A 25472-nucleotide genomic window follows, 5' to 3' on the forward strand; every position below is an offset into this window, starting at 1 on the left:
GTGTAGTATACATCATGTTCAATGGCATGGCACAAAACATTCTTTTTTTTACAAGGTGTCCTATTCTAGACTAATCCTTGGATCTGTGATCCGACCCCTCTTCACACAGTCCGATTAATCGCAGGATGTGCCTCCAACTGGCCAGGGTCCGAGTGCTCCCCACCTGATCTGACAAAGTGCCAAGCAAGTCAATCCAAGTTGCACCTTGACTTCCCAGAATAATCCTTGCCTTCCAAGTTCCCACTTGCCTTCCAAGAATAAATCCTTGCCTTCCAAATGGCACAAAACATTCTTGCCAACACAACCCGTTGAGCATTCATCGTCAGATCCCCTTTTTACTCTCAACTAAACAGGAAAGAGGATTAAAACTGAAAGCAAAACAAACCCATACACAAAATCTACGGTAAAATCAGCCAAGAACAAGAAGATCATTGTCAATTTAACATGGGTGCTCTCATTAAGCTCATTGATTTAGCACTCTTCATATTCTTTTTTGTCATTGCCTTGGCAGCACCACTTATCGATTCTCAAACTTGTCTTCCTCGACACCTATTTCCGACCGTTTTGATTGATATTAAGAGCTGGTACGGACGTGAATATGGGGACTATTTGATTGCGGAGAAGCCCCATTTCTTTGTTGGGCTTGTATGGGTTGAGCTTCTTTTTCAGTGGCCTCTGGCTGTCGCCTGTCTTTATGGGATTGCAGCTGGAAAGTCTTGGCTCAACACCACCTGCTTGCTTTATGGGGTCTCCACTTCTACTTCTATGGTACACAGTCATTTCTTTGCCTCTTTTACATCATGGTTTATTGATTAATTTGTTGAGGTATTCTTTTTGACGTTATGATCTGTTGGGATAAGTGTATTTGAATTCTTGTTCTCTCGTGATATTTTGTTGGATTAGACTCCTTTCGGTTTGATATTCGTCATATTTTTATTCGTTTTATGTTTTCGATCTGATATATTGTCTAATTATATAAAAGAATTGGCCAATGAGAAATATAATCTATCCTAAGGCAATCAAAACTCAATCTCCATCATAAGCAGCTTCGGAATTCAAATTGTCAGCCAATTTAAGTGTAAAAATTGTTCAAAATAGATTTTTCAAAGATATGAATGGAAGCCTGATATCATATTCCAATGACTCAATGGAATCGGACTGAACCGGACCAAGACTGGCCATTTCTACCTATTCAGTTTAAACAATGAGATTAGTGCGAAAGGTTCTAAAATATATTAATATGCATTGCACTCGGCAGAGTTAATCTATAGAGTATAAGGGACTACCTAGATGTGGCCTTTGTTATCTTGATCATGGACGAACTGATAGACAGTTGCAGTGTGCTTCATATGAGAATGAAAACAGATGTCTCCAACATTGTCATAGGAAATGGTTAAAGGTCAGGTAGACATATGCAACTCAGCAAGAGGATTTTCTGCCCAATTAACTTCAGCAGCAGTGGAAGCAAACACATGATATTTCACTTTTGTTGTTGATCAGGTAATTGTTTTCTGATTTGTTGATTTCATTAGTTGGAATAGAACCTAGGAACACAATGTTGGCTAATGCTGACATTCGATCATTAGTTTGTCCGCCAAATTGACATTAGGGACTAAATGAAAGGCGAAGGAAAGCTACAAGTGAGAAATAAACTAAAGTCAGAAGTGCCCTTTCAGGGACTGCCATTAGGCTCTCTTGAATTCACACCAAATTGTGACTGATAGAGTATGCAATCATGCATATACTGAGAACTTGTTGATGGTGAAGCTAACATCTAGACGAGTAAAAGATAGACATTGGAATGCTCCAATTACTTGGAAATATAATGTGGCATCAGTGGATCCTCCTATCATGAAGCTGGAGTACTTTGGCTGTGGAAAGTTGAGTGGTTACAGATTTGACATCGCATTCTATTTTTCACCAGTTAGTACATTGTGTATGTGAAGGACCTTGACACCACAAAATAGTGGAGTGTGCTGAGGTCTTTGATGGAGAATCAATAGGAAAATTTGCTAATGAACTTTCAAGAAGGATAGCAAATTATTTTGTCACAATACACCATGGATAAATAGTTAGGGAACCCCGATATAAACACATGAACAGGTATCAGACTTATTTTGAAGGTCCTATGATGTGAGAAAGCTGCGGAGTCCATGAAATCCAGCACATGAGCATTTGTCTAAGCCCATAGATGACTTTCTTGAGCGTATAAACATGAGAGGCGGCAGCGAGTATAAATGACATTGGGATTGTTACATGTACAGGTTGTCGTCCAATGCGTCTCTAATAAAGTCATTGGCATTCTTGACATCAAATTGCTACAAGGACCACCTTCATGTGATGGCGATAGTGAGAATGATTTGGATTGTGGTAGGTGTAACCATCAGGCTAAAAGTAGTGTGAAAATCGTTGTAGGCCGTCGATGAAATCCTTTAACAACCATTTGAGCTTTCTATGCTCCAACGAACCATCTGAATTACTTATCCTGAAAATCCACTTACAACCAATAATGTTAATAATTTACTATACTTTGAAAGGATTGAAAGTAAAGATTCTCAACTATTACTTAAAACTGATGAGGACATCCTTTTATTATTGTTTCAGTATTTTAGTTGGACTTTTATTATTGTTCCAGTTGGACTTTTATTTAAGTTTACGTATTTTAGTTAGGACTTAAATAACAGGCTTGGCCATATATTTCTAGGTTTTTATTATTTAAACCTATCTTGGTTTGTTATTTGGATTGATGAATTTTGATTGAATAAAAGTTTGGCTAAAGCCCCGTTTCTCCTCTCTGTGTTCTTCCCCAGTTCCTCTCTTCTCTTCTCCTCACTTCCCCCTTCTTCTTTCTTTGTTATTTATACTACATCAAATTGGTATCAGAGCAAACCCTGGACAGCAATTCACGCACCATCAATACCAAAACCCGTTGCTGTAGACACCATACTACCTTGCAGAACCCAGTTCTCGTTTCAGCAGAATCCAGTGTCTCCTCCACCGCTCCCACCTTCCCAACTCACAAACTGAAAATTTACCGACAGCAACCATTCCAGAATCTTTTGCAGCAAAAAAAAAAATAAATAAATAAAACAAGAAAAATTCAGGCGCTTTCTTCCAGCAACCTATCGGAACGGAACCCCAGCCTCGCCGCCACCAACAGCCGCCAGCAGACTGCCGGCTGCTCCAGTAATCGCCGTCCACCAACCCAGTCACCGTCTTCTAACCCAGTCCTTCGTCGAGCCAGCCACCAACCCAGTCGCCGTCTTCCACAACGTGCGGTCGGTTGTAATGAATTATGGGTTTGGGCTGGGTTATTAATTTAGTTAATTGGGTTATTAATTAAGTGGGTTGGGTATTAGTCATCCATTGGGTTTTGGGTTAATTGGTTTAATAATTAAATGGGTTGGATTATTAGTTATCAATTGGGATTGGGCTTGATTGAGATTTTGAGTGTAATTGAGGCCCACATTTGTGAAATGGGCTCATTTATTATTTTGTTATTCTGATTTTGTATTATTATTAAAAAAAAAAGGAGAAAAAAAATACAAAAAAAAAAAGAGAAAAAAAAGAAAAGAAAAGAGCAAAAAAAAAAAAGGGTATCGTGAATTTTAAATTTTTTGACATCATTTACAGGTTCATTTTAGTTGACTGATCAGTACCGCACCTCGACGAGCACGGAATTTTCTATCTTGGCATCCCAGGGCTTAGTAGTTCAGAACGTGGAGACATTCGACGCTGGGACGACTCAAACCAACAGTACTTAGGGAATTCCTGATCCTATTTATTTTTAGTTGACGCTATTTCTTTATTTTAGAATTGCATCAATTAATTCGTTGTGTGCTGGCCATTTGATAATATTGCCTTCAACCTATTGGATTGTATTTCACGAACTACAATCCATTGATGTGTACTAGCCCTTTGATAATACTGCCTTACACCTATTCGATTATATTTCACGAACTAAATTCCATTACTCAATCGTTTACCCCACATGACTAGACCTAGTATTTGGACATTTGCTTTTCTATTGTATTAGCATTAGTAGTATTAGCTTGCGATCGAGCCATAAGTAACCCCAAACTTTAAATTGACAAAAAAACAAAAAAAAAAAAAAAATAATAATAATAAAAATAAATAAATAAATAATAATAATAATAATTTCAATAACTAATTCTTCGGTTGACACTAGTTGATTGTTGATTATTGATCTCAGTAGTGCACTTTACGTAGTCGTGTTACCGTGTATGCAATTGCGTAGTGGCCGCGTTACTGCCTCTAGCTCTAGTAGCCTTACCATGGACCCCGCCCAAATTGAGGCCCTCACCAGACAGCTTGCACAATTACAAAATCAACTAACAGCTGTCCAAACTGAGGTAGCCGCTACTCGTGAAGAGAATAGAGCCCTAACCGCTAGGTTGAATACTCTTGACCCAATCCCATATTCGACCGAGGCTGAGAATTCTGAGGCTTCCATTAATAGGCCTCATCGTCGCCCACAAGGTGGTCGACACCACGCCCGACATGGTCGTAGGGAAGGGAATCAGGCTCGGGAACGAGAGCGGGGGTATTACCGTCATGGTACACAATCTCCCCCTCGCCACGAGGAGCGCCTCTTTCGAAACATTAAATTGGATGCCCCTACGTTTGACGGTTGTCTAGATCCTAATGCCTTCAATCAATGGGTTAGAGATATGGATCGCTTCTTTGCATGGTATGGGGTCCCGGAAGATCGGAGGGTACAATTTGCCAGTTTGAAATTAACTGGCACTGCTCAGCTCTTTTGGGAGAGTGTTGAGGACCTCCTTGAAAGGCGTCATGCTCCCCCTGTTGGGAGCTGGGATGAAATGAAGCATCGCCTTCAAGAAAAATATTTACCCCAATCTTATAGGGGTAACTTACTGGATCAATGGAACGCACTTACACAAGGCAATCGACCCGTGACCGAATATGTTGCTCAGTTTGATGAGTTTCGAATGAAATGTCAGGTTGTTGAGGATGAAGTTATGACTTTAAGTAGGTTTAGGCAAGGCTTAAAAGACGAACTTAGGCGCGAGCTTGTCCTTAGGGGTGTCACCACTCTCGACCACGCCTACTCTTTCGTTCGAGATTATGAACTAGTGACTAGGACACCGAATAGAAATCGTAGTGACCCCCGCACCACAACCTCATCTGCATCCACGCCATCCCCTAAGTCTATTTTAGGTCCTCCTCCCTCTAATACCACCCCTGCATCGGATAGCAAAGGTAGAGGTCCTGAGGTTTCAAGGACATCCTCCCGTTTGCAATGCTTCAACTGTAAGGGTTTTGGTCACATTGCTTCTAAGTGCCCTAGTCGAGCCCTAGTTCTGGACGAACGTTAGGATATAGTCGTTGAACCACTAGAGGATCAGGTTTATGAGCCTAAGTTAGAAGAGTTTGAAGACTTGGAGGACAGTGAGGATACCTTCTTAGGTTGTATTCAGGCTAGTCCCATTATCCCACATACACCCAGGGTCGGTGTCGTCCGTTGCACCCTCACCCAGCCTAAGTATGCCGACGATTGGCGCCGTCATGCCATCTTCCACACCTACATCAAGATTAATAACAAGGGCTGTAAAGTTATCGTGGATAGTGGCAGCTGTATTAATGCGGTTTCGAAGGCTACTATATCCCGTCTAGGGTTGAAGCCAGTTCCTCACCCCCAACCTTATAGTGTCTCTTGGGTTGACACCTCCTCTATAACTGTCAAGGAGCGTTGTTTAGTCCCTATCCAGTTCCTGGAGTATAAGGACCATATATGGTGTGACGTTATTTCGATGGACGTCGGGCACATCATCTTAGGACGACCTTGGCTATTTGACCTAGATGTAACCATATATGGTCGATCCAATTCCTGCTCCTTCGTGTTTAATGGAAAGAAGATTCACCTTAACCCACTACCCCCAAAACCGGCTGGCTCACTAGAAGCGAAGAAAAGTGTGGAACAGAAGGGGTTGCATATCATTAGTCCTACAGAGTTTGAGCGTACAATTGTTGGTGACTCAATTGTGTTCGCCTTAGTAGTCATGGAGGTTTCATCTAACTCCACAAGTGAGGATACTGCGGAAGTCCAATCGATCCTTCAGGAGTTTCGAGATGTCTTTCCGGAGGACCTACCTGATCATCTACCCCCGCTAAGAGATATTCAACATGCCATAGATTTCGTCCCCGGCGCATCCCTTCCAAATTTGCCACATTATAGGATGAATCCTACCGAGCACGCTGAGCTCCAAAGGCAAGTGGATGACCTTCTTAACAAAGAATTCATTCGTGAGAGTTTAAGCCCATGTGCTGTCCCCGCTCTATTGACGCCCAAGAAGGATGGATCTTGGAGAATGTGTGTGGATAGTCGCGCTATCAATAGGATCACGGTGAAGTATCGTTTTCCCATTCCCAGGCTTGATGATATGCTGGATATGATGGTCGGCGCGACAATCTTTTCAAAGATCGATCTAAAGAGTGGGTACCATCAGATTAGAATTTGCCCAGGGGATGAGTGGAAGACCGCGTTTAAGACGAAAGATGGCCTTTATGAATGGCTGGTCATGCCTTTTGGGCTAAGTAATGCGCCGAGTACCTTCATGCGGGTAATGACACAAACTCTTCGGCCGTTCATGGGTAAATTTCTCGTTGTCTACTTTGATGATATCCTCATCTATAGTAAAATAAGGAGCAACACCGTGACCACCTCAAACAAGTTTGCTCTACCCTTCGCGAGACTAACCTGTATGCTAATATCAAGAAATGTTCCTTTTTCACCGATAGCGTAGTTTTTCTGGGGTTCATTGTCTCGTCGACAGGGGTGTCTGCTGACCCTACTAAGATTCAGGCGATAATTGATTGGCCTGAGCCTAAGGCCATTCATGATGTCAGGAACTTTCACGGCTTAGCTACGTTTTACTGCCGTTTTATTAAAGGGTTTAGCACTATTATGGCGCCTATCACGGAGTGCATGAAGAAAGGGGAGTTTCATTGGACACGAGGGGCGGCGAAGGCCTTTAAGTTAGTCAAGGAGCGAATGACAGAAGCCCCTGTCATGCGTTTTCCCGATTTTTCCAAAGTCTTTGAAGTTGAATGTGACGCTTCTGGGGTAGGTATAGGCGGAGTCTTAAGTCAGGATCGTCACCCTGTCGTCTATTTCAGTGAAAAGTTAAATGAGGCCAAACGACGATATTCAACGTATGATAAGGAACTGTATGCGGTGGTCCAGGCTTTGCGCTATTGGCGCCACTACTTGTTGCCTCAAGAATTTGTCCTTTATTCGGACCACGAAGCCCTCCGTTACCTCAACTCTCAGAAGAGATTAAGTTCTAGGCATGGACGTTGGGTTGAATATTTGCAGGCCTATTCATTTGTTTTAAAACACAAGAAGGGCGTGGAGAACCAAGCAGCTGACGCGTTAAGTCGTCGTGTCTCCCTTTTGTCGATCATGAGTATCAAAGTCATTGGTTTTGAAAGGCTTAAGGAGGATTACGAGGCATGCCTAGATTTTAAGGATATCTTTCTCGATTTGCAAGGAGGTCAATCAAACAGCACAGATGGCTTTCGACTTGAGAAGGGTTATCTCTTTCGAGCCAATAAATTGTGCATCCCTCAAACTTCAGTGCGAGATTTTATAGTGTGGGAAGTTCACGCGGGAGGGTTAGCCGGTCACTTTGGGCGTGATAAGACCATTGAGGAGGTTGAACGCCAATTCTATTGGCCTAGTTTAAAGAGAGATGTGGCTAAAATTGTTAATACATGTAACACTTGTCAATTGGCTAAACAGAAGAAGCAGAACACAGGCCTATACACTCCTCTCCCCGTCTCCAATTGTCCTTGGCAAGACGTTAGTATGGATTTTGTGCTAGGCCTGCCACGCACCCCAAAGAAGCATGATTCTATTTTCGTGGTTGTCGATCGTTTCTCGAAAATGGCTCACTTTATCCCCTGTAGCAAAACATCGGACGCGTCCAAGGTTGCCATGTTATTCTTTAATGAGATTGTCAAACTGTATGGGCTTCCCAAGACCATCGTGTCCGATAGGGACGTTCGCTTCACTAGCCATTTTTGGAGGACTTTGTGGCATAAGATGGGTACCAAATTAAAATTTTCTATAGCCTACCACCCTCAAACTGACGGTCAGACCGAAATTGTTAATCGGAGTCTTGGTAACTTATTACGTTGTCTGGTCCAGGAGAACCTTCGAAATTGGGATTTAATCCTTCCTGTCCCTCAAATCGCATATAATAGCTCCGCAAATCGTTCATTAGGTATGAGTCCATTTGAAGCCGTTCACGGATACAAGCCTAGGAAACCATTAGATCTCATCCCTATGTCCCCACAGGCTAGAGTGTCAGTATCAGCCGAAGCATTTGCACAACACCTTCGTGATTTGCACATTGAGATCAATAAACAACTTGAAGCTAGTAATGCAAATTATAAACTACAGGCTGATTTACATAAAAGACATATTGAGTTTAATGTTGGGGATTACGTTATGGTTCGCATTAGGCCAGAGCGGGTTCTACATGGACCCGCCTCCAAATTGCAAGCTTGTAGTGCTGGTCCTTTTAAAATTTTAAAGCAAGTTGGTCCAAATGCATATATTGTCGACATTCCATCCCACATTGGTTACCACCATACTTTCAATGTTGAAGACCTTGTAGCTTATAAAGGCCATTTCATTCCCTCAGATGATCCCCTGTTACCTCCTTTTGTGGACCTTGATCCTAATTCTTTGGCCCCCTCTAACCCACTACCACCTCTCACAGCACACACAGATAAAATTGATGCTATTTTAGATGAAGAAACTGTGTTCACTAATGATGGAGAGGTTCAGCGCTTCCTTGTTCGTTGGATTGGTCGACCAGATTCTGATTGTGCATGGATCTCCAGGGAGACACTACAGCATTTGGATCCAGATTTGCTAGAGCTTTATCGGAGTCAGCAGGACTTTCCTTGGCCCAGATCGCCTCCCGTCCACCCGAGGGGAGTTGATGAGGACACCAGGTTCAGACCGCCACTGACGCATTTCTACAGACGCCGGAAGAAACTTGCCCAACCACTCAGCTTATGGTTGGGAGATTGACGAGAGTCTACAGTGATATATCCACTCGACAGGGTCGAGTTTTCTCCCACCCCGGGAGAGTTGATGAGGACATTCTTTTATTATTGTTTCAGTATTTTAGTTGGACTTTTATTATTGTTCCAGTTGGACTTTTATTTAAGTTTACATATTTTAGTTAGGACTTAAATAACGGGTTTGGCCCTATATTTCTAGGTTTTTATTATTTAAACCTATCTTGGTTTGTTATTTGGATTGATGAATTTTGATTGAATAAAAGTTTGGCTAAAGCCCCGTTTCTCCTCTCTGTGTTCTTTCCCAGTTCCTCTCTTCTCTTCTCCTCACTTCCCCCTTCTTCTTTCTTTGTTATTTATACTACATCAAAAACAAGTGGTTCAAATTTCTAGCTCATGGCTTGACGTCACCAAGGGAGTTTGCGAGCTTGAGTGTGGATCAATGGTTCATGAATAGTGTTCCAAGAAATCCTTCTACTATTCTGGTTCATCAAATTATGGACTCTAGCAAAGGCCTATTTCTTGCGCGTACCAATTGAAGTCTTTTGAGAAATGTAAATATGTAATTGATCTTTTCTTGCTTGCGAATCCCCTTCTTCCTTTAATGGAATGAGCTGGGTTGCTTCTTCTCCACACATCTCTTTCTCCATGCTCGTTCCGCATGAACTTCGCGATTGTTGCTTTGCTCTTTTGTTATTCTTCTGTTTGCTCTTTGTCTCCAGCTATTGAATCTCCTCGTCTAACTCTATGACCCAATCCATCGATTCTTGAATCTCTTTGTTCAATTGTTCCTTTTCCTTTTTCTTAGATTCTAAGTTCACCAGCTCTTCATGAGAATTCTTTGATCTCTCTATATACACTTCTCCGCTCTTTGAATCTCAGCCATCAGCTTCACCCTTGCTACATCAACTTCTTTCACCAGCCTAGCTTTGCCTACCTTTTAGTTAACCCGTTGGTAGGGAATGGTTAGGTAGTTGGGTCATGCATTTCAATTAATCGTATAATTTGTGTGAGGCTCAAATTGTGGTTGGTTTGAATTTCAATATATTTTTGCCCTATGTCTCAACGTGGTTGGTTGATGATATATGGTGAACACCACTACATGTCATTGTTGGTGTTGAAGTAGTTTTCCCGAATCATGCTGATGTGGTAGTTTTCTTAATTCAACTGTAAGGTGGTGCCATTTGTTGACGTTATTTGAGTCTAACTTTTTCTCCTATTGTAATAGTTATTTGACCCTTCTTGTTATTGATTGAGTGTTGAGTGAACTGGACAGTGATTGAAACATTATTTTTCATTACTCCATCTCTTTCATGAAAGAGTTTATGCTTGGCTAATTTGACATTCCACTTCCAAAAGTTGATAGGATTATAGCGGGCACTCATGGCAAAAATTGCTAGGTTTGATGTTTAGGACGATGGAGTGAGAAATAGACGCCACCATGGCTAACTTGATTAGTGAATGCCATTGTTGCCACCTTATTTGTTTTTAAGTTTGAAACGTGGAGATTATTTGCTTCCTTCAGTAAGGTTGCAACTAAGGACCCGATTGGCACGGTTTTTGTTTTGTACTTTTGCTTTCTGTAGAAGAATTTTTCGAATAAGTTATCTTAATTTTTGTTTGAAAACTAATTTTTTTTAAAAGAGTTTTCTATTCCGGAAGTACTTTTAGAGGAAGTCATAATGGATTGACTTCATTTAAAAACTCTTCTAACTAAAAAGAAATACTTTTATAAAATTAGCCAAACATGTCCAAAAACGGTCTCAGAAACTTCTTCTAGCTTTTCAAAAGTCATGCTAAACGGACCCTAACAGGGGTACGAGCTATCAAGATATATCTTGATAGGCAGCATGAGAGTTTTGAACTGAGGTATCCAAGATTAAAAGTTTGGAGTTGTCATCTTGATAGGAAGGTGAGTTGTAGCATTTATGGTGATGGCTTCGGTGTTGAGGATTCAAGGTCAGCTAAAATGATATTTAACTCTACTAAGAGAACTTTTATAGGTGGATTCTGCGGCACTATTGTAATAAAGGAAGAAAAACTTTGTTATCTCATTGGGAAATGGTACCTTATAAAAACAATGAGATTTGGGTGAAAATTTATCAATTACCATACATTGCAGTTCCCTGATTTATATTCAGCTAAGTAAATTGAAAAGGGAAACAAAGTATCACTAATAAATGAAAAATCACTTTGGATTAACAAGTCCACAAATACGGGGCAATTACTGGGAGAAACCTTGTGCTTGATTATTGTGTGTTGTAATTTTCATCTTGATCCAACCAACCTTTGATTTCTTCTAACAAAACGAAGGAAACAAAGTTTTGGATATTTTTCAAGAATAGGAAGGGGCATCTTAGTTGTTTAGGTTGTCTAAATGACTTAAGAGTTTTCTCTCCACTTCGGGAGACTAGGGTTTGAGGTCAAAGCAGGGTAAATAATTTGAGAGGTAGAGAAAATTGGAGATGGAGATCTTGTGCAGTCTTTATCAAACTATAGTATCTCTGCAATCCTTTGTTTGATTGAGCTAAGATTTAGCCTCCAGGTTCAAAACATATCGTATCCCAATCTGCATTATGGAGATCAATATTTGAATTTTTTGCTTTCAATGAGACGTTCCTTTCTTGATGGAATTTTTATATATTCCTAATAAATCTTGTTTTGAGGTTGCTATTAATATATGTCTCTAATTTCGTACTTTTGTGAACACTAGTTTTTCCATTGTGATCAATAGTGGAGGCTTTTAGATGGATTACGCTTGATATTGTCTATCTACTCCGATATCATCTATGGGGTTCAAGCAAGAACGATGAGTTTTGTTTTTCCCATCAAATAAGTCACTAGTAATTCATACTTTAATGGTTCCTGTATGGAAGGTACCACAAACATGCCTGACTAGGATCTTAGAGGTTATGGGTGGAAATTCACATTTTGCAGTGAATTTAAGCAATTCTCAATCTGTTTAATTTAAATTTTGAGCTTTCTATTTTGTTATTCTTGTTTCATTGTTTAACTTTCATGAATCTGACGGATCCAAACAAGACAAGAATTTGATTATGAGAATTTTCACCGCTAAAATGAAGATTACAAAGGAATGAACCTGCTATAAGATAAGCAGATTCTTTATTCATTAATAAAGGGGAAAAATAACAAGAAAAATGGATATTCGAGAGGTTCACACTCTCCCAAGGAATCTCCCAAATTCTGGCTACTTGTAACATGATCCTTTCTCTTATTTATAGTTGGTTTTCCTTGCTAATTGGTGGTGTAATTGTGCTGTAATTGCTGTAATTGTGTACCATTAATGCTGTAATCATTCCATTTGTGCTGTAATTGTGCATATTGCCTTTGTGCTTTTGGTAAGTCACATGGATTGTGGGCCTATCATTACCTCCCCCCATAAGTTTCACCTTGTCCTCAAGGTGAAAAGAAGGAAACTGTTGCTTAATCATGTCATAAGATTCCCAAGTTGCTTCAAGTGGTGGTAGTCCCTTCCATTGTATTAAAACATCCATGTCTCGAATATTGCTACCTAGGCCCGATCGCACCCAAAGTAATGTCTCTGGTTCAACCAACATTTCCAACTCCTCATTCAATTGGCTAGGTACTTATTTCACAGTTTGCACTGCTCCCTCTGCTTTGCATAGTTGGGATACATGAAACACGGGATAAATATTACACGACGGAGGAAGAATTAGCTTATAAGCAACCTGAACAACCCTCTGACCAACTACAAACTCTTTTGCAAGAAATCCGGCCATGGTCATCTTGAAAGAGGGACGTTTCAACCCTTTGAAGTGGATAGACCAACTTAGCCAGACAACAATCACTAGTATAGTATCCAAAGCAACTCCATATCTAGTTGCCTCTACTGGCAAGATGTCCAATTTTTGAGCCTGATGAGTTGTAAACAATTGATAGCTGGGTGCACCATCGATTAAAAATATCATATGGTCAAGATCAATTTGCCTCGAAAACTTTATCATCCTTGGAAGCTCCATTTTTTACTCACCCCCATTTTCGACCTCTAAGAGGTATACTTCTTCTAAATTATCAGCTACCACCAACACTTGTAACCCTCGATTTTCACAATTATGGCCAAGTGGATTTTCCTCGTCACAATGAAGGCATAAACCATTTCCACACTCTTTCAAAGATCCGGAACAGTGAGTTGATTGGGTGGTGGTGATTGCTTTAGTTTATCAAATTTTGGAGTAATGGAAACTAAGTTTTGGATTGAAAATGAAGGGGCTTGGTACGCTGTCTGGGGTGAAAAATAATAAGGGCTAGAATTAACAGTTTGGCTGGAAGTGTTGTTAACATTTGGGTGGTGGTTATTGTTTTTAGGGGTATATGGGCCAGAGTTAGGTTGGGCTCTTTTTAGATACTCTTTTTGGTCCATATCCCTTTGGGATAACTTAATATTTTGGTCCAAACCATGTAATTTAAGCCTTTTAACTTCAGTTTCACCCAAATGTTTCAGCCCATTTTCGCCATTCCCTCCCAAACCCAATCTATGATTTCTTGTGTCGGCATATTCCTGACGGCAGGTGATGGTGGTTTCGGCCAGAATGACTCCCCCTTCTTTCTCCTTTCTCTCCCAATCTTCAATTTCTTCAATTTTTGGTGCAATTTCAAAATTGATGGTGGGCTCTGGCGAAGTGATTGCGACCTCCTTTTTCTTCCTATCCGACTCCTTCTGACGGCACTTAATGAGGCGACTTACTCCAGCTTCCTCCAATTTTGGGAAAATTTTCGAAGTGATGGTGAGTTCCGATGAATTTAATACTGTCCCCTTCTCATGCTTCCCTCGTTCCAGCCCATTCCATCTTCGCGCCATCCTCTCTTTCAAATCTCCCCATGTTCGCATTGGTAGTTTATCCTCAATTGTTTGGGCCAACTCCAACTCCAAAACCAAACCCAATTGTTTGTTCATATGAATTTCAGTTGTGTCTGCCAGCTTGTTACCTCCTACCATTCCACGTGAAGATGAACCAAATGACTGGGATCGTTTCTGTCTTTCTCCTTTCACAGCAACCCCCTGCCTCATCCTTATCATGTTCCTAGAATCCGGTGTGGTTGGTGTTGAAATCCTTCTAATGCTCTTCATAATCTGACAGGCATATGTAGCTTTAGACAATGTAGTTTGTTGATCTTCTGCCGTCACATATGGGTCATGCAGCCCCTGATTTTTATTGTGATGCCCAATTGATTTCTTCTCCCGCCATCTATGGTATAATCCTTTCCCTTGTAGCCTTGGTATCATGGCACCAGATAGTAGTTTGAAATTAGTGGAATCTTGATTTGGAATTTGCAGAACTGAACTGAGAGCTTCACCTTCAAAACATAGTGCCCCCATCTCCAATTTCTCCGCCTTTGTCAATTGATTTACCAGAGAATAACGTTCTGCCCCGAAGATCCAGTCATCTAAATTTTTTTCCAAGAACACAGGCATCTCTAGTTTCCTTCCTTTGAGCTCGGGCCTCCACTTTTCCCCCAAGCCACCATCAACGACCCGACTGTTTGTCTCTATACCTGAGGAATTTTCAGAATAAAGAGCATACTCTGAGTCTTTCCCTCCTCCTTGCTCCTTACATTTTCTCTCCTTCTCCGCTTCCTTCCACTTTGTTCTCATGAAGGTGAACTACTCCAGGATGATTTTCATATTTTTTTCAATATTTTGTACCCTGTGCATTTCCACCTGCATCTTATCGAACCCAATTTGTATCTCCTCCATCTGGCCCTGCAATTTTTGGTGAACCCTTTCCAACTCTCCCACACGATCCGATAAATTCCCCATCCCGATCGTAACGGCTCTTATACTAATTTGATAGATCCAAACAACACAAGAATTTTATTATGAGAATTTCCACCCCTAAAATGAAGATTACAAAGGAATGAACCTGCTATAAGATAAGCAGATTCTTTATTCAATAATAAAGAGGAAAAATAACAAGAAAAATGGACATTCGAGAGGTCCACACTCTCCCAAGGAATCTCCCAAATTCTGGCTGCTTGTAACATGATCCTTTCTCTTATTTATAGTTGGTTTTCCTTCCTAATTGGTGGTATAATTGTGCTGTAATTGCTGTAATTGTGTACCATTAATGCTGTAATTGTTCCATTTGTGCCGTAATTGTGCATATTGCCTTTGTGCCTTTGGTAAGTCACATGGATTGCGGGCCTATCAGAATCCTGTTTGTAGTGGCTTAATTCAAGAGTTGGGCAGTTACTGTTAAATATGTTGAATACATTAATCTGTTCCTCTTTCTGTCTCTGTTATCGTATGACTTCCTGCATCAGCACTATTACAGGAAACACAGGGATTAATACAATTATTTAGTATCGTTCCCTCTGTGACATCGGAGAGTGAAATCTGCCTCATTGAGCTCTAATCACCACTGACTAAAATACCTTCTCAAAAAATAGTGAGAAAATGTAAATGTGATTCAGCATGGATTTATCAAACTTTCATAGAAAGGGGTCTAGTTGTGCTTCAATGATTTAAGTTGGCGAATGCCAACAACAGAACTCATCAGATGACTAGCTTTCTCACAGAATTTCTATGAGATCTCTGGCCACAACTTCGTAGGCACATCCACAAGAACAGTTAATTTTGAACTTTGATAATCAATTGTTTGTATCCAGACCAAATGCATAATGCACGATCAAAACTCAAGGCAAATTCATGGAGGTCAAAAAGAAGTGTGCAATCTTATTTTTTAAGTGTAGGCTAGCAACTTCATAACACGTTCATGGGTCATGAGGTATATCCGGAGAGCCCAGCATTACCTATCAAATATACGTGGCCGGACATGACCCACGCCCATCAATTTCCCTTTGTTTTTTTGTTTGTTCAAAGAGCCATGGAGCCTGGGCCAAGGAGAATGCATAGTACCAAGGAGCTCCTTTCAGTTGGATGGTCCCATGCCTGGATGAGCTCTTTTACTTGGTTATAGTTATGCTGCCACAATTGAATGCTTCATTTATCATTGCTTTCATTTGGTTTGTAAATGTTTTGTTTCAATACATAATCTGGAATATAAGTGCTTGCATGACAACAAAAAGACAATCTTTCTTGTTCTATTCACCTTTTTTTCATCTTGCTCATGTTCCTTTTCAGGTAGCCATACTTTCTGAACTTACATTGTCTAAAAGAGCATCTGAACGGCTGTTAACCATGTACTTCCCCTTTCTTGGGTTTGCTATTTTAGCAATATTACGCGGTCTGACATCTCATTCTGGAAAGACCATGACAATCGGGAAAAGACCCGTGCTAAATAGAAAAAAGAGGGCTTGAAGTCTTACGGTTGTGCACTGAGCTGCTGAGAGTATATTGCTGTCACTAATTCCTGAAGACGTTCCTTTCCTTCTCTGTAGTTGGATAATTTTTGGTTTCGTTATCTAGTTGTAAACAAATTGCTAAAAATTGAGTTTTTATTTTAATTAACTATCAAGAAATGACTTTAGTACCACAAATGGTGGTTTGCTGATTGAGATTGTTGTTAGTCAATATGCTTTGTAAGCGCATTCTTCTCTATTAGTCAATATGCAAAAGCACATTTTCTGATGTGCTCTTACCTCTTGCTGAAGATTTAACTCTCTAAAAGCTTGATTTATCGGACGAGATGGCATAACTTAGTGCTATTAAGACCCGTTACCTTTTAATGAAATTTGAGCACTTATAATGTCTCTGATGAAAATAAATATTATATGCATTGTTAGGCATGTTGAAGACGAACCTAAATATGTTGTCCTAAAGTTGTTTTTCCCTTTCATGTCTTCTCAATTCAATTTTGACATGTACGATACCTTTCCATTTGTCAAGAGGTGTCAAAATTTTAATGGAAGCTGAAGATTATTTAGTGCATAAAAGGAAGATAAAAAACAATCCATATATTGTTAGAACATTTGTCGCTAAATAACTTTTGGAGAGATTTTAATGTTGGGGAGGTCTTTGTGGGGTTCAATTAAAAAATAACTTTTAATTACAACTCTTAGCTAAAAATTTATATAATTTCAGTAACACTCGAAGAATATCGGAACAAGATCGAAGATTGGAAGAACTTCCTAGTTTTTAATAATTTAATAAATTACAACAAACAACGACTACGCCATTAGAAGAGTTTAAATACTAACAAAATAAGAGAAAAGCCTTACGGATGTTAATGCCTAAAATACTCTCACTAAAATAAAAAGCAGAATAGAAATAGCAACTAAACGAATACAGTGATACTAGACATATCAGGTCTTGATGACTCACAGTGTGTTGATGCTTCACGCACTCTGGAACATCCCAACACTCTAGTGTCCAATGCTTATTTTTGTTTAGACTGTGCCAGTTGAACAATCACATGACCAAATAGGGGAGACATGGCCCTCTCTATTGGCCTGTGTTTGCGCGGCAACGGTAACGCCCCTTATTGGGGTGTCTACGCCGGCCAATAGGGGGCGCAATGTCTCCCCTGTTTGGACAGGGAATTGTCCAAGTGGAAAAACTCTTTTTGTTTGAGTCTTAGCATTCCCCGAACACCACTATGTCTTGACTTGTATCAATTTTTCAGAAATAAATGTTATAAATTTTTGTGCCTTGTTTCATGTCTTAGTCTTCTTCTTTTTCTCCTTCTTTATTTATTTATTTTTATTTTTTTAAATGTCATATCATGTCACGTTTCATTTTCGATTTCTGCGCACCCAAGTCAGTCTCGATCTCTCTCTGTTCCTACCTGTCCATGATGAAAATTCAACGATGCGTTTCGGATGCAAACAAGCAACAATCTGTCAAATGGTTCAATGAGTTGGTGGGAAATTTTGGCCTCTCAATATGAACCGCCAATATGCTTTGACAAGTCATATCAATTGACCAAAGTAAATTTCACCTCATTTTTTCATAAACTGCCAAGCATATATTGCAATTCCATTGAATCCTGGCTAGGAAACTGGCATGGAAAATAACTTGTACAAGATTTTACGTCACTAAAATCTTGAATCTTTCCCTTTGGGGGCTGATTTTAAGCACGTTGGGCCACTCTCTCAAGTTTTTTCTTCAATTTGGAGCCACAATTTCAATGAATATTTTCAAGTACAATTTGACCAATGCTTGATGTCGACGTATAATAGTATCAAAGCAACCGAGTTTTCTGCTCAAATATCCCACTCAATGTTAATGAAAGTATCACGAATCAAAGTTCGAAAATTTTCTCATGCACATAGGGTGAATTGAATAAATAAATGTAAATTAAAATTATATCAATAAAATCTTGATCTGTGGGGGGTGATTTTAAGCTAGATGTGTCAATATCTCAAGTTCATTCTTCACTTTGGAGCCATAAATTCAACGAATATTGTTCTAGTAGAATGACAAAGATGTAGCTGGTCTTAAGAGATTTGACAAATGCTAACGGACAAACTTGGTATATGTTAAATGTAAAAATAAATAAAATAATTTAAACCGTTGGTTTAATAGATCATATTATAAAGAGTAATCAAAGATCATGGACTCAACATCTAACTCAACGTCAATAAAAGTTTCACAAATCAAGTTTACGAAGAAAAATATTTTACCTCTAATAAATTAAGTTTTTAGACACGATAATCATTGTGTCTTCATCTAAAAGTATAAATCGTTAAAACGTGACAAATATATTTGTTTAAATTATTTTCAACACTTCCTCTAACATTGAAGCAATATTCATATTTTCTATTCTGCGTACATTTTCTTTCCTCAGTTCCATACTTCCTTTAAGGAGACAAAATTGTTGATTATTCTTAGTATTTAATTCATATAACTTCATATAAATACAATTTCATAAAAATTATGATTTAATTGATATATTAAAAATATTTTTTGAATTGAATTAAAATTCGATTATGTAATTAAAACTAGAAACAAGAACAAAATTGTCGGAGTTATGAGTATTCAATTCAACACAATGCTAGAAAAACAAAGTACCTAGATCGATCCATAATCGATCAATTGTTTCCAATTCGATTCTTCCCTTTTGTCGAGTTTACGAGTATTCTATTTTCACAATTTTCAATTAGAATTGGCTAAGTTCGGTTCTAAAAAATCCAAACAAGATCACACAGTGTCTACCCTAAAGTTGAACTAGTTTAAATGTATATGGCATATATACTTGAAATATTCACCTTCTACCACTCCTTGTTCAATTCGCGAATTCATAGAATCCTGTATGAATTTAAATTTATTTATTCAAATGTCATATATAATTTTTATTTTAGTTGACCATGACTTAAATTTTATTAGTTCTATTCTCAACTTTATGTTTTGAAATTTCTACGTTAGCTATTTAATCTTGTTTTAATAATTTTTACAAAAAAAAAAAAAACGTGTTTTTATTAAGATGGAAAAAATTGGACCGTCGAAATGCATTTATCACAAGGTTTATAAAACGACAATTGTATCATACCATAATTGAGAAACTCAAGGTGGGTGAAAAATGAAAATGACACCTCTCAATTATTTTGGTGCTTGAAGGATTCCAACTATTGATATGCAATGCAAATGTATCCTAAGATATTTGAGGTAATAATTGATAGATTTTTATTTTAAGAAAAATGTGTTGCTCTTGTTTCAATTTAATTTATATTTTAAGCCTGCGGAATTTTTAGTAGTCGGGCTATCGAGGTTTTATCGAGCATATCTTTGATAAGTAATGTTTATTTTTTCAATTACACGATTCAAAAATTGTAAAAAAAGGAAATGTCCGGGATGATCTCAAGCTAAGAACCTAGCTATATACATAAGAAGAAAAGATTTATTGTGTACTATATTTTAGATTGTATTATGATATATTGTACTTTGTGATTTGGGGGAAATACCATGAGTCAACAATTTTTGACCATTATATTTATTTTTAGTAAAATATATTCATTTTTATTTCTTTTAGTCAATTATAGGACACTATAAAAGATTGCACTTCATCGTTGTCAAATTAATACCGTCATTTTTTAGACAAGCAAAAAATCGGTCGCTGATAACCCATATCTGGTGCAAGAATAACCCATTGGAAATCACCAATGTCTAACGGTCCGTTGGATTGAAAACTCGGACAATTCGTCAATATTCTCACAAAAAAGTGATGAACTTTGTCTATTGAAAATTGGACGTCGTCTATAGAGCATTTTCTAGTTGTGGAAACCCACAATTTGTTATTATTCTTTCGGAATGTGTTGCCTTGCAAATAAAAAAACCAAATTCGAATGAAATATGTATTAGTACATTTGTATGAATACAATTTCAAATTGTATACTACTATAATTTCAAATATATGGGGGAATATTCCAATAATTCCAATATAGATCATTTCTGGTTGGGTTGCCTTTTGCGACCTGTTGACGGGCAGCAAATGACAACTAGCCCTCATAAGCGTGAGAGGTCGGTCACTCCCCTCCCCTCACCCCACGCCACCCCACCCCCCCACCCCACCCATTTGTATGAATACAATTTCAAATTGTATACTACTATAATTTCAAATATATGGGGGAATATTCCAATAATTCCAATATAGATCATTTCTGGTTGGGTTGCCTTTTGCGACCTGTTGACGGGCAGCAAATGACAACTAGCCCTCATAAGCGTGAGAGGTCGGTCACTCCCCTCCCCTCACCCCACGCCACCCCACCCCCCCACCCCATTTTCTAATCATATGCAGCACAAGAATTTGCCCTCCAAAACTCATTTTTCATCCTTTATTCCCAATCAAGTTGTTGGGAGAAAATGTGAAAAGCCAAATGCTTCAGCCTGCAGAAAGCCTTTGTACATTTCAGCTGTAACTGGATTTGGCTATGTTGGTGAGCCAGAGAATTCGAAACCTCGAGACACTACTATCCAGTGCAATGCGTACGAAGCTCATCGAGCGCATCCCTTACCGATTAGCATCGAATTCGATCAAGAAACCCGAGAGGCCGCTGCCCAGAAGATTAAGATTAGTGTTTATTTTGCTACATGGTGGGCTCTAAATGTTGTGTTCAATATCTACAACAAGAAGGTCCTCAATGCCTTTCCATTCCCGTGGCTTACTTCAACTCTATCTCTAGCTGCTGGCTCTCTTATCATGCTGGTTTCCTGGGCTACAAAGATTGCTGAGGCTCCAAAGACTGATTTGGAGTTTTGGAAAACTTTGTTACCTGTAAGCAGACAAACCCTTTTACTTCTCATCTATATCCTCTTGATTTTCCGATCCTAAATTTTTTGAGAATGAGGCTTAATTTGTTTGTTTTGGATTAGGTTGCTGTGGCACATACGATTGGGCATGTGGCTGCAACAGTAAGCATGTCAAAGGTAGCAGTTTCATTTACACACATTATAAAGAGTGGTGAACCAGCTTTCAGTGTTTTGGTTTCAAGATTTCTACTTGGGGAGGCTTTTCCGACATCAGTTTACCTTTCTCTTGTGCCAATTATTGGAGGCTGTGCCCTTGCTGCTGTCACTGAGCTCAATTTTAATTTAATAGGTAAGAACACCAAGCCCATTTAGCATGTTTGATATGTAAGACCAAAAATAGAACTTTGACTATTCCATGATTTTAATCAGAAATTTAATCATTGTTCCTTGTTTGTTCAATCCTATTTAGAAGTGGGAACAAGCTTAACTCGATAATTCATAAATTTGATCATGTCCATAATTTGTCAAGTCTTGTTTAAATTTTAAATGATAATCGGCAAATTTCATCACATACTATTGTTCCTTGATAAATTAGATGTATTGTGTTCTACATACTAAACGTGTCAATATCTTTATTTAAGACTAATTACTATTGTTCATATGATTTCAGGGTTTATGGGGGCAATGATATCAAACTTGGCATTTGTGTTTAGGAACATATTTTCCAAGAAAGGCATGAAGGGGCAGTCAGTGGGAGGGATGAATTACTATGCTTGTCTTTCAATGTTGTCTTTGCTTATACTTACACCCTTTGCAATTGCTGTGGAGGGTCCCCAAATGTGGGCTATTGGGTGGCAAAAAGCTGTTTCTCTTATTGGACCAAATTTTGTTTGGTAAGCAAAATAAATGATTATTTTCATATTTTCAGCTTATACTTATAAGCTTTCCTTTCTAATTACTCATTTTTGTGGCATGGTAGGTGGGTGGTGGCCCAAAGTGTGTTCTATCACCTCTACAATCAAGTTTCATATATGTCACTAAACGAGATATCCCCATTGACATTTAGCATTGGGAATACGATGAAGAGAATATCTGTCATAGTGTCATCTATTATTATCTTCAGCATCCCTATTCAACCAATCAATGCCCTAGGAGCTGCTATTGCAATCTTGGGCACTTTTATCTATTCTCAGGTACCTTCACACGCCCTTCTCTGAGTTCCCTACCCAAAAATTTTATGAGTTAGGAATTTACTGTCTCGAACTTGCTCTAACATTTATCTTTCCTGAAATGCATTTTTTACACACATCGCCATTTCTAAGTAATTAGGAAGGGACCGAGTTGCCTTGTGTTTAGATGTCAAAAAATATGCTGACGTCTTTCCATTTCCTAAAAGAAATTGATGTTTTGATGTGTCAAAAAATGAATACGAGGGAAAGCAAGTTCGGCACAATAGACTTTCAATACGACTACTTAACTTTAATTTGTTCCAAATTAGTCACCCATCGAAGTTTTACCCTATTATGTCTTTGTTGTATCTCGTGTAGAATTTTTAATTATTTTTATAAAAAGTTCAGGACAAAATATCTTAATCAATTCTAACTTTACATGCAACTTGTAACATGTGCCCATTCTTTTTGTCATCACTTGAAGCTATGCTGTACTAATGCTACAACTAAATTTATTGCTCATGGAAATTGTCCTACATAAAATGTAAAACTTGCTTATGGGACAATAATATAATTCATGAAATAACAAGAAAAATTGTCAAGAAGTAAATATTTTAGCAAAATTAATTCGTAAAATCACAATGTTTTAAGTGTATTTCGTGTTTGAAAGTGTTAATGGTAAAGTCTTGAAAGTTTTAATGGTAATGTCTCATCTTTTACTTTTATGCAGGCTAAACAGTAAAAGCGCAAGCAAAGGTTCACATGGATATCTAGTTCGTGATAGAAGAAAATCAGTGCTGATTGGTGATCATCACACCATTCAATGTTGAAACAACTATGCTCGATTGCTTAACTCTAAGAACACATTATTTAGCCTTTCTATGGGCTCCGAATTTAGAAGGTTGACAGCTATTTGAATAGTCGAAGGTTGTAGAGCATTTATTACTTTGCGGGCTTGTTACCATAACATGTCATGTCTTAAATATTTGTTTCATTTAGGAAGATTAATCTTGGAGAAAGTAAGACTAGAAATGGGTGAGGTATGTATGTAGTTATGTTGTATAAATCTCTCTCAATGATAAACATTATTCTTAGCTAATTCATTTGCACTGAGAATGATCAATCTGATGAATTTTGGCAATCGTGAATCTCATTGTATCTCGTTTTTATGTCTCAGTTTAATCATCGTATTTACTTGTTCAAAGTTGAACTATTGATTATTTTTATATTAAGATATAAATCTCATATAAATTATAAATAAAATAGATAATTAAAATATAAGAATTCGAATTACTTCCCTTTATCAAATTAATAAAGACTATGTTGGTATTTTTGTTCTTATTTTTTAGTTTATTAATGAGACCCTAAATGGACTACGAGGGGATTACACCTATTAAGCCATGGGTTATGCTACACATGCATAACGATATACAAATACATGATGTGGTAAAATATGATTGGATCAAAATCTTTTAATATTAATATTACTAAAAATATAAAATATATACCATCCCCCAATCCAATTTAGTCCCAAACCCTAAAATTCATTTCTCTCCATCTTCTCCCTTCTCACTCTCTCCATCTAACCCACACCTCCGGTGCCACCACACCCGTTGTCAAAGACCATTGTTAAACTTAGCGACGGTCATTCACCAGGGAGTCATGACTACTGATAGCTTGCTTAGGCTGAGGCCGTGCTGGTGGTATATGACCAAACATTTGGTGTATATAACCAATTGGTTGATTAATCTGCTACCAACAATTGGGTTATTTGTAACCAACTATTTAATTGTCATCTTAAAATTCGATAATTTGTGATTGAAAAAAAATGTGACCAACTATTTTGAAAATCTATGATTCACGAATAAATCTTACCTATAATTTTTTTGATTTGTGACCAATGAAATAAATGTGTGACATATCAAATTTTTTTATTGTAACTATGGAATAATTTATGTCGAATTAATTTGATAATATATAACGTTGTGATCTATAAGTAAGCATCTACGAGTCTATGACCATTATTTGTATGATTGTGATCTTAATATATTTAATTAATGAAATATTTTTAATTAATTAATACCCGAGTTTTAAATTTTGAAACTTAAAACCTGACAATTGATTGCCCACCTACTTAATTGAATTTTTCCCATTGTCATATGTCAAGCCTCCAATACAGGGGAGCCCGTGCCCAACAAAAGAATATTGTCTTTTTAGTGAACCACTAAAGAGAAAGGAAGACCGGGCCCAAGAGATGAAATCAACTTTTTTAACCATTCAAAAAGAGAAAAAAAATTAAATTTTTATCCTCTCTCACGATAAGGGTAATTCGAAGAACTATTTCTTAAAGGAGGAAAGTTACACTTGAATAAATATATCAATTGGGATGAAATTTCAATTTTCTACTAGTGTTATAAAAAATAAGCACTAAACTTAACAATGTGGACGTTAAGGAGGAACCTTCAATGATAGCTGAATGACGTGTAGATTCCAGTTAATGGTGATGGCTAGAAAGTCTACCGATCTTATCATTTTCGGCCATAACTAAAAAATTGTACATTAAAAGGCATGCCCATAAAGAACATATCCTTTTCACAACCTCTTTCAAATTTCACAACAGTCATGCTAAAAAAATAAAATACCTTTTTATTTCTATTAAAAGAATTTTTATTGTCTTGAGCGCGACTTTGGCCTTGGGACTGCTCATTAACGCAAATTCTGAGCTAGGGTTTTATTAAGAATTTTGCTACTCTGTCAGGTTGAATTTTACAGGGTTTGTACAAGTAATTCAAAATGGGTGTGGATCCCACGTGGGGCGCACCCCAATAAAAAATGGTCAAAAAAATATCCACCCCTTGTATGTGTGTAACCTGTACAAACTCTGTAAAATTTCAACCTGACAAAGTAGCATTTCTCTTTTATTAATCAAATATGCTATACTTACGCTCTTTTTTGACATCACTTTTGACAGTCCTCTTACATCACACGAGTGAATTGTCAAGCAGAGTGTACAAAGTATAATTCTTTATTAATTGGCAATGTGACCTTTTATCTTAAAGTGGAATTGAAGTTTCTTGACATTTTTCTTGAATATTTTA

The 25472-nt window shown here is 38.1% G+C and overlaps 2 protein-coding genes across 2 annotated transcripts; both read left to right on the top strand.

The window, feature by feature from the left end:
- Nucleotides 1–290: 290 nt before the first annotated feature.
- On the top strand, nt 291–16670 carry LOC111409203 (sigma intracellular receptor 2-like). Its single transcript, XM_023039201.1, has 2 exons — nt 291–768; nt 16202–16670. The coding sequence occupies exons 1-2, from the start codon at nt 445–447 to the stop codon at nt 16376–16378; spliced, it is 501 nt and encodes a 166-aa protein (XP_022894969.1). The 5' UTR covers nt 291–444; the 3' UTR covers nt 16379–16670.
- A 4067-nt stretch (nt 16671–20737) lies between these two features.
- On the top strand, nt 20738–23477 carry LOC111409211 (glucose-6-phosphate/phosphate translocator 2, chloroplastic-like). Its single transcript, XM_023039213.1, has 5 exons — nt 20738–21230; nt 21329–21554; nt 21876–22098; nt 22185–22398; nt 23105–23477. Exons 1-5 carry the CDS (start codon nt 20748–20750, stop codon nt 23114–23116), a joined length of 1158 nt encoding a protein of 385 aa, XP_022894981.1. The 5' UTR covers nt 20738–20747; the 3' UTR covers nt 23117–23477.
- Nucleotides 23478–25472: the final 1995 nt, after the last annotated feature.

This window comes from Olea europaea, chromosome 2 (assembly GCF_002742605.1).
Source record: "Olea europaea var. sylvestris chromosome 2, O_europaea_v1, whole genome shotgun sequence".
In the NCBI taxonomy this organism is placed as follows: Eukaryota; Viridiplantae; Streptophyta; class Magnoliopsida; order Lamiales; family Oleaceae; genus Olea; species Olea europaea.

Excerpts from the sequence above, each read along its gene's own strand:
- LOC111409203 (XM_023039201.1), top strand. The coding sequence starts at position 445 with ATGGGTGCTCTCATTAAGCTCATTGATTTAGCACTCTTCATATTCTTT. Across the intron at positions 769-16,201 it reads TCTCCACTTCTACTTCTATG|GTAGCCATACTTTCTGAACT; the intron begins GTACACAGTCAT and ends GTTCCTTTTCAG.
- LOC111409211 (XM_023039213.1), top strand. The coding sequence starts at position 20,748 with ATGCAGCACAAGAATTTGCCCTCCAAAACTCATTTTTCATCCTTTATT. Across the intron at positions 21,231-21,328 it reads TTTGGAAAACTTTGTTACCT|GTTGCTGTGGCACATACGAT; the intron begins GTAAGCAGACAA and ends GTTTTGGATTAG. Across the intron at positions 21,555-21,875 it reads GCTCAATTTTAATTTAATAG|GGTTTATGGGGGCAATGATA; the intron begins GTAAGAACACCA and ends ATATGATTTCAG.